Source organism: Festucalex cinctus, chromosome 12 (assembly GCF_051991245.1).
Source record: "Festucalex cinctus isolate MCC-2025b chromosome 12, RoL_Fcin_1.0, whole genome shotgun sequence".
Classification (NCBI taxonomy): Eukaryota; Metazoa; Chordata; class Actinopteri; order Syngnathiformes; family Syngnathidae; genus Festucalex; species Festucalex cinctus.
The window spans coordinates 17,785,509-17,800,072 of record NC_135422.1 but is presented as its reverse complement, the minus strand read 5'-3'; the positions used below and the strand labels follow the sequence as shown (position 1 = coordinate 17,800,072).

The 14,564-nt window shown below is 47.4% G+C and overlaps 1 protein-coding gene across 1 annotated transcript; it reads right to left on the bottom strand.

Annotated features, from left to right (window-relative positions):
• Window positions 1-275: 275 nt before the first annotated feature.
• On the bottom strand, window positions 276-14,473 carry tulp4b (TUB like protein 4b). Its single transcript, XM_077539182.1, has 16 exons — window positions 14,305-14,473; window positions 13,613-13,825; window positions 12,026-12,295; window positions 11,242-11,370; window positions 9,924-10,085; window positions 9,664-9,844; window positions 9,406-9,513; window positions 9,097-9,254; window positions 8,699-8,923; window positions 8,384-8,618; window positions 7,440-7,563; window positions 6,979-7,123; window positions 6,653-6,746; window positions 6,080-6,223; window positions 2,666-5,853; window positions 276-1,950 (listed from the first exon to the last, which is right to left on the bottom strand). Exons 2-16 carry the CDS (start codon window positions 13,628-13,630, stop codon window positions 1,834-1,836), a joined length of 5,298 nt encoding a protein of 1,765 aa, XP_077395308.1. The 5' UTR covers window positions 13,631-13,825; window positions 14,305-14,473; the 3' UTR covers window positions 276-1,833.
• Window positions 14,474-14,564: the final 91 nt, after the last annotated feature.

Genomic DNA, 14,564 nt, shown 5'->3' with positions numbered 1-14,564 from the left:
AATTTCTATGTGTGTCATCCACCGAAATATTAATGTAAAAGAATAATTTCATGATAAAAATCGAACATCGAAAATAAATTATGACATTGGATTCATTACCAAAAAAAAAAAAACTATTAAAAACATTCTTGCAAAAATAATAATATATATAATATATAATAAAGCAACATGAACATTTCCCTTTCTCGATTTAATTTCTCTTTTAGAAATGTAAGCTTTGTTGTAATGCTCCTGCTTTTAGATTAGGAAACCAAATAAGACAAAGTAGAATGAGAAACGCTTGGAAGAAATTTCATTTTATTTTTTATTTTGTCCAGTCTATGTGTCGATGTGAATGTAAATCTATGGTTCCATCTCATACTTGCCTCTTTGCACAAATTAGGAAGAGAAAGTAAACTTAACATTAGTGTATATCATAACTCAGTACTGCAGATCACCGACGCACGCACACACGCACAGTCACTGAAAACTCTATACAGCAATATGAGATTAAACGGAAATATTTAGAGATAATGAGCACATTAGTTTTTTTTTTGTACATTAGCACCGGATCGAACAGTTAAACTCCAAAATGCATGAATATCTCATGTTGAATCCTGTTGCAATGTTTCCATGTTCACATCCTCAACAAACCTCTATCTGTGCAAAAGTTTAAATGTATGCATAACTGTACACTACAGTGTTCCACCACATATTCACATAGTCGCTGATTTTTTTGGTTTTTTTTTTTAAAGCATTGTCTAAGGGGGGAAAAGTGCTTTGCCAACATCTTGTGGCATCGATAGGCATTAATGAGCCTCTTGCGAGGGACATCAATTGTGGATTTTCACTATTCGCGGTAGGGTGCTGGCCCTTTCCCCAGCGAATAGAGGGGGAACACTGTACTGGTGGGGAAAAAAAGCTGCAGCATATGATCTTATTTTGCGGTTGGTAGCACACAGTTAGTACTGACTGACACATTCAAACTTAATAATTCAAGTAGCAAGCACACAAGCACCTGGCTAAAAATGACAACAACAAAGTCACTTCTGGGTTTTTGCCTTTTTTTTTTTTTACATGAAAGCTGTATGCATGAAGGGTTGGATATGATTAAAATTATTCAAATTAATTGGTCATGAATTGTTACATGATGTAAACAAAAACTGCTTGGCAATTTCGCATCACCCATACTTGCTTTCAACCGAAACAATTTGGACACGGGTCCTTTAGACTTTTTCCACCGTCTAGTTAATGATGTGTCCACCAAATTTTGTGTCAATTGTGAAACTGGTGTCAGGTGCTGGTTTTTCAAACTGTGCAAGGGGGCGCTCTTGAGTGCGTCTTTGGGGTGGGGGGTGGAGACAATTTTGAGCATGTTTAGGCCCCCAAAAAGCCAAATAACAAATTCCAAATTCCACTAAAAAACTAATAATGTATGCACCACTTCATAGAAGTAACATGGATAGAAAAAATATACACTCTTGACACTCGTTAATACATTCATCATAGTGCATGTACAATGCTGAAACACAAAAAAATCAACTTATAATATATTTACCATCTTGATAAAATTTCAAATTTTCTTTCAAAAGATACCCCAAATAATGCCATTGCATCTCAATGGGGAATTTGTAATACTCTGGCTATAGTTTACTATGAAGTAGTTCAAATGTAGCTTATTTGTGGGAGGATTGTTTTAATTAGAATATTTTGAAGATTCATCATCAAAGTGCTCATGTTGTAAGTGTGACCATGTTGAAATGGTGCTAAATGGCCCAAAAACCTGCGTAAGCAACAGATGCTAGAATGATGTGTCGGCGCCATTCAAATGCAAACAAACGAACCAAAAAAACTTCACTTCAGCCGTTGAGTCACGTTGGCCAAGGCCACGGCAAACGCCTGCACCGCCGAGAAGGGATACTGGAAATCCAGGATGTAGGCGTTCCCGTCGATGCGTCCAAACTGCATCACCTAAAGAAATTTGGGGGGGACCATTAAAGAACAAGAATTGTCAGCATACAAATGAATAAGCTAATGACCCCACCCGTAACGTTTCCTACTTTCAAAACAAATTAAGGTCAAGAATGTGCCTCTTCTGTGAAATCTTGAGTTTTCAGAATCGTAGTTTGCAAAATAGATGACATCGTTGGCAGCGCAATGATGAAGTGGTTAGCATGGCTGGCACAAAGTCTGGAGATCCAAGTTTGAATCTCTGTTCTCGTCGTACTCCCGTTTCCCCCAAATCACCAAAATATACATGAGGTTCATAGGAGACTCTAAATTTCCCATAGATGGAAATTTGAGTGAATTGTTGTTTATATGTGCCCCCACTCACACTGACATTCGCACCCATTGAAAATTTAGCCTATTGAATCAACTTCCCATGCGTCTTTTTGGAATGTGGTAACAAGCCGGACCACCCGGAGAGCTGTGATTCAAACACAGATCTTTGGACTGCTCCCTACATCTTCTATAAGGATTGGTCTTGATTAGAACTGCAAGTGAGCTGGCACATATCCCAGCTGACTTTTGGTTAGAATTGGGCAGCACATGTAGACCGCTGGAAGGTGGGAGGAAACCCGGCATACCCAATAAACACAGAATATCTTTGGATCTCCGGACCATGAGGCAGAGGTTCAAAAAAACATTTTTTCCAGCTATGACTTCTATCAATCCATCAAATTACCTGTCGTCCATCGAGCTCAATCTGGAAGTTCTTAGCAGACTCCTGCGTAACCCGTCCTCCAAAGTCCAGCTGGTAGACCTGCGTGGCTTCGTTCCACAGAGGCTGCTTGTTGGCCATCACGTAGACGAAGCCCTGGCTGCCCAAGCTGCGGTCCTCCCGTTCGTTGGCCTTGCGGCATTTAATTTCCTCCAGCTCGCTGGCCATGCGAAGGCTACGCTTGTTCTTCCAGCTCTTCTTGCTGCTCTGGTTCTGGTTCATCAGTTCGTCGCCACTGATGAAAAGCTCCGGCTCACTCTCTGAGCTGTCCTGGAATTCGTTGGCGGCCCGGCTCATCTTCTTTGTTCTAGTGAGCTGCTCCCGGGGTCCCTTGGGCTTCTTCTTTTCTCTGCTGCCCAGTCGCGGGCTGGCGATCAGAGAGTTGAAATCCGACAGTGTGCGACCATCTTTCCTGGACACCGAGGACATGTTGGCCTCCTCGGCTCGGCTGTCCAGTCTCTTGCGGCTTTTCTTGTTGAACCGGTCCGACTCCTGCGTCACAGGACTTTCGTTGAGGGACGATGGCTCCGGAAAGCTGTTGGCAGACTCTGCCAGATCCTCTGTGGTACATTTAGAGGGGGGTAACCCTGTGGGTGGTGGTGGGGGAGGAAGAGGGGGTGGTGGGGGTGGTGCAGTTGGAGGGGGTGGCGAGAGAATGGGCTTCTCTAATATCTGATGAGTTTTGGTTGGAAGGGGAGGTGCGGGAGGGTCTTGCATGGGTGGCGGGCAGGGGTATGGATTCCAGGGATGCAGGTTGACAGGGTGTAGCTGAAGTCCGGCGCAGGAGCTAGTCCCCGGGTACATGGGGGGCAGGGTGCAGCATGCCAAGTTAGCCAGACTTGTGGAGTACCCTGTCGATAAAACCAAATTGGAGTCCTGCTGAGCAAATGGAACAGGAAGAACCACTTCGTTTGGACCACATTGCGGCGGAGGGTTCGGTAAGGTCTGCATGGGGGGTCTACCGTGGCCCACAGCGGGAGGGAAGGGAGAGAGGGATATCTGGTAGCCTGATGGGAATGTGAGGGTGCCCGTGCTGGGACTGGACGGCGGTTTAGTTGTGAGGACGAATGGTAGCCGCGTCACATCCAAGTGCTGGCCCTGGCCGAGGATGAGGGGAGGGGGTTTGTGAGGGGGTGGCGGAGGGGCCAGCATGGTTTGTTCTGGGGCAAGCCAGAATTCCTCTGCAGCAGAGGCGTCCCACTGGTAAGGCGGAGGGCGTTTTGCTGTGAGGCTGACGTCACCGAGGGTCATCTGCCGGACTGATTTGTCCAGGTGACAGTGCTGACCCAGGGTCTCGTCCTCTGTGAAGGCGGAGTTGACGTACACGGTTCTGTCCCGGCTGGTGTCCATGGATCCCAGGAGGCTGTAGTTTGACTGGGAGGCGCTTTTGGAGTGCACAATGATTGTGCTATGGTGTGCTCCTTTCCCTGGGGGGAAGTCTTGCCTGACCACTGTGCCACCCGCAATACCGCTACTGGATGTCCCACCGCCGCTAACACTAACACTGGTGCTGCTACTGTTACTGCTGCACTGGGTGCAAGTATACAGTGCTGTGGGCAACCTCTGCTGGTAGGTCAAACCCAACGTGCTGTTCATCTTTGCCTTGGTGGGAAGTGTCCTGGAGCTGTCCATCATGGTTGGAACTTTGAGCGTCACGTCACGGCGGTCGCGGCGCAATGTGGCATGGATCAGACTGCTTTCCATTCTCTGTGGTGGAGGAGCAAGGGTAACCGGGACTTGATTGGCCGGATCGGGATATGGGGGCGGGTCACCGCTCGGTATGGAGTACCGTGGAACTGACAGACGGCTGAGTGTTGCCGAGCTGTAGGGAAGATGAATCTTCTTATTCTCCGAGGAGGTTACCTTTAGCGTGGCCGAGCCGTGGGCGGTGTACGCATTTTGATTGCGAATGAGGCGCCTCCGGGGGCGGCAGACTTCCTCCACGTTACCGCTGCTGTCAAACGTCGTGATCCTTTCATACCCTTGAGGCGTCGGGTACTGTATGGTCACTGGCTGAAGCAAGAAGTCATCTTTCTTCAGGCAGGTGTCCGGAGCCAGGATGCTGGGGCTGTCGCAGTTAGTGACTAGTGTTTGGACTGTTGCCTCTGCTGTGGCTGCCGCAGATGCCACTGTGCCAGGGTACGGAGGAGGAGGATTCACCTTCCTCACCTGAATCTCCACAGAGCCATCTCTGGCACTAAAGGAAGGGGGTAAAGTCCGGGGCAGGCTCGGCTTCAACATGTGCTCTCGATCCAGTATGGGCTCGGTGGTGGGCGGCGGAGGAAGCGGAGGCAGGAGATGTATCTGTTGCAGGGAAATGGTGGGGTAGCCGGTGGGTGCCGGGGGCAACGTCATTTGCATCTTCAGCTGCTGCTGCATTTGCTGGTGCTGCCTCTGCATTTGCTGGTGCTGCTGCTGGATCTGTTGGTGCTGCTGCTGGAGCTGCTGCTGCTGCTGTCTCATCTCCTGAATCTGCTGGCGAATCTGCTGCTGCTGTTGCTGCATGTGCTGCTGCTGCTGTTGCATTTGTTCATGCTGCATCTGCATTTGCTGCTGCTGCTGTTGGATCTGTTGCTGCTGCTGAAATTGGTGGTCCCCCGCCACTGGCGGTAGATTCTGTGGCATCTTTTGGTGCTGCTGGACCTGGTGCTGCAGTTGATGCGGAGGCTGCTGGTGGTGAAGCTGCTGAAGATGATGACGTTGCTGTTGCTGGGCCTGCGACGGTTGCGGCTGCTGCCTGGACTGCTGCTGCTGCTGTTGCCGAGGCGGCTGGGAACGCGGCTGGGGCGGGAGATGATGAGGCGGTGGCGGGGGAGGTAGAGTACCGGGGAGAAGCGGACCCATATCAAGCCCGTTGAAGATCACCTGTCCAGGGTTTGGGTATCTGGCCGGACCAGGAAACGGTGCGGCAACCGGAGGGTCTGGGCTGTGGTTGGAAACAGGGACGGAGACAGACGCGGCCGCCGCTGCAGCTGCCGCTGCATTTGTCGTGGGGTTGGTGAGGACATCAAGCTGAATGTTCTGATTGGCCAGGAGAGACTGGACCAGGCCGATGCTCTGAGTTGGCGACATGGCTTGAGCCGGGCTGTGGATGGGAGCGATGGGGATGTTGACGGTGCAGGGTGGGTTGTCTCCCGACGATGAGCCCATCACTTTACAGAGAGAAGTCTTTTAGTGCCTTATAGTCATTAGTGTAAATACTTTGTTTCTGTATTGTGTTTTCAGGGTTCAGCAGTTGAATCAGTGTTTCTACTTTTACTATTCTTTTTTTTTTTTACACAAGAATCTGCACTTCTACATAAGTTTAAAGTGCAAGTCATTTTGACATCTCTGCTTCTGAGAAATAAATTACATATCAAGTGTTGATACATGATAAACCTGGCAAGTCGTCCTCGTCTTCGCTGAATACGTTGGGGTTGAACACGGGCAGGCTCATGAAGTCATGGGTTATCTTGCGCACCTCCGGGAGGTAAATGGTCATCTGACGCGGTTGCAAATGAAGCAGGCTTGTCTTGTAGATGACTGAAACACACAAACACATCAACACTTGACCACATTGACTCGTTGATTCAGGCATATTGTATTAAGTAGCTGCATAGACACGCTATGCAACGAATTCTATTTGCCGTTCATCTTTTAGATCAGTGTTAGATCAGTGGTGGGCAATCTCGGTCCTCAAGGGCCGGAGTACTGCAGGTTTTGCAGGTTTCCATCTTCCAACACAAGCTGTTTCCAATAAACGGGATCGTTATCAGTCTTACACAGAGCTAGCTAATGAGCAGATCATATATCAGTTGTGTTAACGGCTTTGTGCTTGACACCATGAAAAAAAACCCTATCATGTCATTGGCTTATGTATGACATGATAATTTATATTGTTCAAACTCTTAATGTTGTATTTGTCTGTACTGTTTAGTTTAAAAAAAAGACAACAAATTAAAGTACACTTACCTGCGCCGAGATTGGCGGGCAAGAACGAAGCCAGTCCCACAATTTTGAACTTGGTCCCCCAGATGTTAGATGTGACCTGAGCCAGGTAATTGTGCTGGAGAGCATAATGATAGAAGACAATCATTAAAAAAAAAAAAAAAACACATATGCAAAAGAAATCCTGTACAGGGAGACCTCGGTTTATGACAATCTCGAATTACATTTTGGAAGTTACTAACGGTGCACCCAAATACATATCAATTAGGACGGAACACGGTTGTAAACCAAAGACCCCCCGCTTGTATTTGTTTTTTGCCGAGGTATGCAATGTGCGGGCAGATAGATACCTCGGTGAGTCCGTCCATGGAAAACTCCCGGCGCGTTAGGCTGGGAGATCGAACCAGAGGCTTCTTGGACGGCAACCGCGGTGACCGCTGGCCCTCTTGGTGGGCGCGGGACAGTTTAGGCGATTTGCGTGGCTCCAAGGTCATTCTATGGAGCAAAAGTAATGGATCTTACAGTAGATAACGAGATTACAATAATTAATCTAGTACATTTACTAAGATAATTTCTTGCATTCCCATTCAGTTTGCTATAAATGTTAGCATCATCAGCTAGCTAGGGCACCTTTCATAGCATTTATTTAATCGAGTAAAATTGTAAGATGAGTTTTAATATGATCATTCTATGTGGTGCCTTTGCGGTTTAAACTATTAATATAGGCAATTACAAACATTTGGAGGAGGGGCATTAATTACTCGCTATTCCCCGGCAGAGCTACCGTGTATGAATACATAGTTAGACCCACCTGTTTCCCCGGGAGAACTTTGGTGACTTCTTGCCAACCCATTCGTCGCTCAGCTCCACGTCGCTGGAGTCGGAGCAGTTGCAACTATCGGCGTACGAGATCATGGGGTTGACGCACACTTCCTCTAAGGGGGACCAGAGCACCAGAACACAGTTGGGGTGTTTTTTTTTTTTTGGGGGGGGGGGGGGGGGGGGGGGGTTAAGGCATCAAAAGTAAGCTTGTTGTTGCAAAGTAGTGTAAAGAGAGAGAGCTGAGTTAAATGGTCATTGACCAAACGCAAGCCTGATTACCTCCAGACCTGTTCAATCAAGAACCACTTCAATAGCACCTGTCTGACAAAATGAAGTTGGTAAAAGTCCATGGTCCAAAGAAATGTAAGAACAGATGAGTCTGTAAAGACTTACAGCGCCATTTCTAAAGCTTTAGGACTCCAGCGAAACACAATCAGAGCTGTTATCCACAAATGGAGAAAACATGGAACAGTGGTGAACCTTCTGTAGAACGGTGAACCGACAGAAATGACCACAAGAGCACAGGACAACATCTAAAGAACTGCAGGCCTCCCTTGCCTTGGTTAAGGTCAGTGTTCACGACTGAATAAAAAAAGAGACTGAGCAAAAATGACATCCATTGGCAGAGTTCCAAAGTCAAAACCACTGCTGACCAAAAAGAACATAAAGGCTTGTCTTACAAAACAAAACCTCGTAATGATTTGCCAAAACGTTTGAGAGAATATCCTAAACAGACTGACGTGATGAAGGTTTTCTTTTTTGTGTCTTGTTACATCTTTACATCCTACTTTAAATATTTAGTTCTTGTAAATGAATACGTAGCAGTTAGTGATTTGATGAGGTAAAAGTAAGACAAACAATTGATGTTGCACTTTCCGAAAAAGAAACGATTGAATCAATCCAACGTAGTTTTCGTAAGTGCACCCTACTCACCCGCTTTGCTGTCAGTTTTGGGATCCATAATGACAAACTCAGGCCTCAATTTGCTGATGCGCCGGCCCTTCAGGATGGGCACCAGCCCTCCCAGGTACTCCAGGTACAGGGTGTAGCATGGACCGCCCGCTTCGGGGCTGTCTTCCGCCCGCTTCATGGTGCAGTGCAGCCGCTCGTTGCCCGTTGTCGGGTAGCTGACAAAGTCCCGGATGTTGTTGGGGTCCGGAATCGGGGGCTATGACAAAAACCATATCTCAGCCTCAACCAAACTCAAAGGTCACGTTATGGAAAAGAGGGCGGTTTGTCGGGCAGTACCTTAATGGTGGGGATGAAGGCGGTGGTGACGTAGGAGCAGAGCAGCGAGGGCATGTTGAGCTTGCCCACGTCCTTCTCCTCTCGCAGGGCGCTGGCGATGCCCTGTTGGCACAGCAGTTGCAGACTGGCCACGCGGTGCTCCACGCGCACCACGTACAAGGCCGGACCGCATGCCAGGAAAAGGCGCGAGTCTCGGTGGCCCCAGCAGATGGTGGTGATGGGTCTCTGAAACCACCAGTGTATCCAAGAAGTCACTCTCGGTTTCAAATAGGTCGGTGACGATGGATTTAAAGTCTTCAATCAATCTAACATGCATAAGTACCAGGAGATCTGTTTAGTCCCCACCTTCGACTAGATTGTTGGTTAAAAGGAAGTAGCTAAAGTGTTGACTTTGGTACCTGCGCAGGCGTTTCCAGTGTGTAGATGTGCTCCCCCTGCACGTTGTAGAACTTAACTAGAGCGTTCCTGGTCATGCCGGCATCGGAAGGCAGCCCGTGTCTCTCCATGCCCGCCACGGCCAGGAGGTCTCCCTGGGAGCACCACTGTGCTTCTACGTCTGGAAATTCAGGGGGAATAGTTTATGTTCCAGCTATGTACAGTATTTTGGAGTAAGACCAGAAAGATGCTAATTGTAGAAAAAGTGACTACTCCTCAGATGGCAGCTTTGATGGCTTTGTATGATACGTAGACACCGATGTGTGTCGTACCTTTCAAACCGGAGCGAATGACGGCGGGGGACAGGTCGTCGTAGTTGTTCATCAAGCTGATTTCTCCCGACAAGAAGGTGACCGTCAACAAAGGCTTCACTCGTCGCACTAGACGAAACGGCATCAAGACTCACTGAATAGTAGTCAGTCCGTAATTTTCTTCTGACCAACACGACAGCTGCTGTCACTGCATGATTCCGATTGCTTACACGGTGCTTTCACTAAGTCTACAAAGACAAAAGATTGCGGCCCCAGTACCTAAAGGCAAGAAGTTGTCGTCGGAGTCGGTGTCGCTCTCCGTGCTGTCCTCCACCAGGAAGTCGGGGCAGTTCCAGGACATCCCCACAATCCCGTCGGACTCGTGCAGCAGCACGTGCGCCAGCATGCGGCCGTGGCAGTCCATCACAATCACCTGGCCATCAGCCGTTCCGAACAACACCTGAAACGCGCCTCAGTTGTTAGTGCACCTCCATACCGGAGGTGGTCCGTATCCTCCGTGCGGGTGTGTGCGTGTGGACCTGCTGGTCGTCGGGCGTCCAGATGCCGCACGTGATCTGGCTCTCCAGGTTGATCTCCGAAGACCAGTGGCGCTGCCCGCTGACCGAGCCCACCAGCACAAAACCGTCGCGGTAGGCGATCAGAGCCTGAGTGCCGTCGTGGGACCACGTGAAGTCGCTCACCTGCAGCACACCGCACAACGGTCAGAACGTGGGATGATGCACTGCGGGCCAAAATGTTGACACGTGGTTGAACTTGTCAACATTGATGATGACACATGACGCAGGGGTTCATAGGAATTCACCTTTCGTCAACATTGATGGTGAAGTTGGACCACTGGACCAATAAATTGACACAATGTTCATATGGACCAAACACTTGACAACATGGTTGGAAAGAAATTGACCTTTTGTTGGTAGAAGTGAAGTACCGGACCAAAATATTGACACACTCTTGCATGAGGACCAATAAGTTGACAAATTGTTACAAATGAATTGACATTTTCCCTGTTTGTAGTGAAACTGGAGTACCGGACCAAAAAGTTGACACATGGTTACAGCATGATTGAACTTTTTGATGAGGACAGTGGAATACCAGATAGATAACGTTGACAAGGGATTGAACTTTTGTCAACGTTCACAGTGTAGGTGAAATATCGGACCAAAACGTTGACACATGGATAGATAGCAATTGACCTTTTGCCAACATTCAAGGTGAAAGTGGACCGGAATAGAAATTTGCCCCGTGGTTTGTTTCATTGCAGTGGAACTTTGGACCACAAAGTTGAAAAAGGATTACAGAGGAAATGACCTTTTGTCGACATTCATGGTGAAAGTGGACCATACTAGAACGTTGACCCTTGGTTGCACAGTAGTGGAACTGTACCAAAAAGTTAGGAAAGGGTTAACAGAGGAAATGATCTTTTGTCGACATTTCTGTTGAAAGTGGAGTACATCCCCAAAATGTTTGCACATTGTTATACAGGAATTGACCTTTGATCAACATTACTACTAGACCCCCAAAAAATGGAACATGAGCAGCTTTTCCACCAACAAGCCTAGGATCTTTGAGTTCTGGGTAAAAGGAGTTCTTGGTTGTAAAAGGTCAGCCGCTATTGTACAGTACTGGACTAAAAACTTGACCTATGGTTGGATTGTCATGTACCTTTTGTCAACATGGAAGGGCAGCAGAGTGGTGGACCAAAAAATTGGCACGTGGTTACATTCGGATGAAAAACTTGACACATGGTAACTTGTGTTATCCCAGTTGTTCAAGCTAGTACTTGTATATGTGTGTCATTGGAGTGAATGGACTCGACGCTAAGCAGCAAAGCCTTACTTGGGCTCCTCTGTCGTTGACCAACTCCACCGACCATCTTCCCTCGTACTGAATCCACACGAAAATTCCTCCTTCCATGTCACACGTGGCCAATTTCTGGAACGGTTCGTTCCAACGCACCAGCACAACCTACGACGCAGACGCAAAGGTCAACTCACGATTACTAAGAGTTGTGAGCCGCATGCTATTTAGGTTAGCATCTTCCATCCATCCATCCATTTTCTGAACTGCTTGTTCCTCACAAGGGTTGCGGGGGGTGCTGGAGCCTATCTCAGCTGGCTCTGGGCAGTAGGCGGGGTACACCCTGGACTGGTTGCCAGCCAATCGCAGGGCACACAGAGACGAACAACCATCCACACTCACACGCACACCTAGGGACAATTCGGAGCGCCCAATCAACCTGCCATGCATGTCTTTGGAATGTGGGAGGAGTCCGGAGTACCCGGAGAAGACCCACGCGGGCACGGGGAGAACATGCAAACTCCACCCAGGAAGGCCGGAGCCTGGACTCGAACCCGAGTCCTCAGTACTGGGAGGCGGACGTGCTAATCACTCACACCATGCCGCCCTAGGTTAGTATCTGCTTGGTCAAATCAATGTGTGTATGGGATGATGTCATTTCCTGTTCTCTGTTTTGGTACCCTCTTGTTTATTCATTTGGTACATTTCTGCTCATTTGGTGCTCTCTTTTCATTTCCTGTTCTCTACTTTGGTAGCCATCTGTTTATTTGGTGCCCTTTGGTACTCAATGCTAAAACGCCGAGAGTGTGCGTGTATGTTGTACCTCGCTGTTATGTCCCCGGAGATTGAAGTTGATCCTCTGAGGAGTGCTCCTGTCCCTGCGGCAGTGGCTGGAGGTGAAGGTCACACCCACCACGCCGCGGCCGTTGCCCGTGGCCAGCCATCCCTCCTCGTAGTAGCGCCGGCGGCACACGGGCTTGTCCTTCTCGCTCTTGGGCACGCGGCCCTTCCACGACAGGCACAGGATGTTGGAGTCGCTGCACAGGATGGGACCGTGTTCCACGGCCGCCAACATCCCTACTGAGTGGCCCGGCTGCACGGAGACACGCCGCCCCAAGTCGTGTTAGAAATGGAGTTCAAGTTGTCAAATTAGGGCTATTTTTCAGTTTCAAAACAGGTTTAGAGTTTCAAATAAGTCCTCATTTTTCACGGATTCAACCGACTTTTGCCACATAGCTTTACCGGAGCCCTTGTTTGTGTACGTTTACATTGCTGACAGATTCAATTACTATGTAAATGGCCACATAGGTTTATCCAGAGCAAGCATTTATCTGTGTTAGTTTAGATTTCTGACAGATTTAAGGTCTATTCGGACAGCCGCATACCTTTTGCATGAGTGCAGTATTACAGCCCATGTTTTATTAACATTTTTCTGGTTACGCAAATGGCCGCATAGAATTTATCTTAAGCCTGCATTTTTCCATGTAATTTAAATTTTTATAGATTCAAATGACCATGTTGGCGGCTGCATTGATTTACTGGAGTCTGGAACTTTTATTTATTTATACTTATATTTCTTGGGGGGGGGGTTTAATAAATTCAACCGACTATTCAATGATGGTCGCATAGCACCATACTGTACATACAGTATTCAGTTGATCCAGTTTCCTGTCAAATTCAACCAATTATAACGAAAAAGCTTAATCCAGATCATTTCATTCTCATTTTAATTTGATGATTCAGATTCAGCTACATCGAGGGACGCCCGCATAGCTTTAATCCAGATTTTGTGCTTATCTATGCCAATTCTGATTTTTGATGGACTAAACAGTCTGTGGATGGAAGCTTAGTTTTATCTAGAGCTGGGTTCATTTGGCTTTCTGACCGATTCAATCAACTATGCTGACGGCTGCATAGCATTTTCAGAAGCCTGCATGTATCCTTGTTAATTTCAATTTTTGACACGAAAAACTGACCAGCCGACAATCGCATAGCTTTATCTGGATCCTGTACTTATCTGTTTCAAGTTTGATTTTTTTGACAGATTCAATCGGTTATGCAGACAGCCACATAGCTTTATTTGGAACGTGCTTATCTGTGAATTTAGGTTTTTGCCGGATTCAACTGACAATGTGGACAGCTGTTTAGTTTTCCCTGAACCTGGATATACTGCTGATGGATTTGACCACTATGGGGACGACTACATAGCTTTACTTAGAATCTGTATTCATTTGGGCTAATTTCGTCCCTCCCTTTACAACTTATTCAACAACAGATGCATAGCTGGCGTAATTTCATTTCACCGCATGGCTGTACCCAGAGCATGTACTGATGTCATTTGTTAGATTTTTTACATATTCTGCTGACTATGCGACGATGATGCTTGCACAATAGCGTGACTATAACTTACCTCATAGCTTCTGGACATGTTGAGTCAAAAACCCTCCATGGAAGGCGTCCATGTTTCCATTCAGATGAAAAGCCCTCAAGGTGGATGCTGGCTATCTGCTGGCTTTCTCTCTTTCTGATCTTCACTTCAGTCACTCACGGAGTAGACGTGACGGGCTTGGCGACCATTCAGCTCAGTTTGACGCCACTGGCCCATCCCATATTTGTCTTTCTCCTGTTGCAATGGATAATTGTTATTTTGATAAGAGAGATAGAAGAAGATTAAAAAAAAAATGGATGAGGATGAGGGATGTCGTTCATGTTGAATAATCATTATTCTGCAGCATTAACCTTGAGTCACTGATTTTTAAAATATATATATATATTTATATAAATGTGTCTCTATGCAACAGCACCTCCGCATCAATAGAATTGGCCCGTCTCCATGGGTACGAACAGTCTGTTCATCTCATTCTGACATCATCACAGAGCCGAATGAATGCCTCACATGCAGATCATCATTTTTCACCTCATACATGTTCACAGGAGAAATTACGTGCATTTGCGGTTTTGGAGTGAGTTTGGGGGGGGGGGGGGGGGGGGGGGATAATGCTCACGTTGGGGGAAAAAATAATAATGAAAGACCCACGCCATTTATCTTCAGTAATAGAAATATGTATTCCAAGGACAAGCACGATGCAGTCGTATACGTACCGGTGATGCGGATGATCCCGACCCAGGCGCTGGCTGGCTGCAGCGAGCGAGCGTGTTTGCCTTTGCAGTCCGCTCCCCCGGTTATTTGCGCACTTTTTATGGGAGGGTGAGGAGGGGGTTGTGCCTCCCGAGCGGGTTGCCATCATCCGGGTAGACTCATTCACTGCACGCCGAATTGCAAGTCTGACTCAGTTGAGTCGAAGCAATAAGACGAAAATGAGCCTGAGGTACTTGTGAGGTCGATTTAGGCGTGGTTAAAT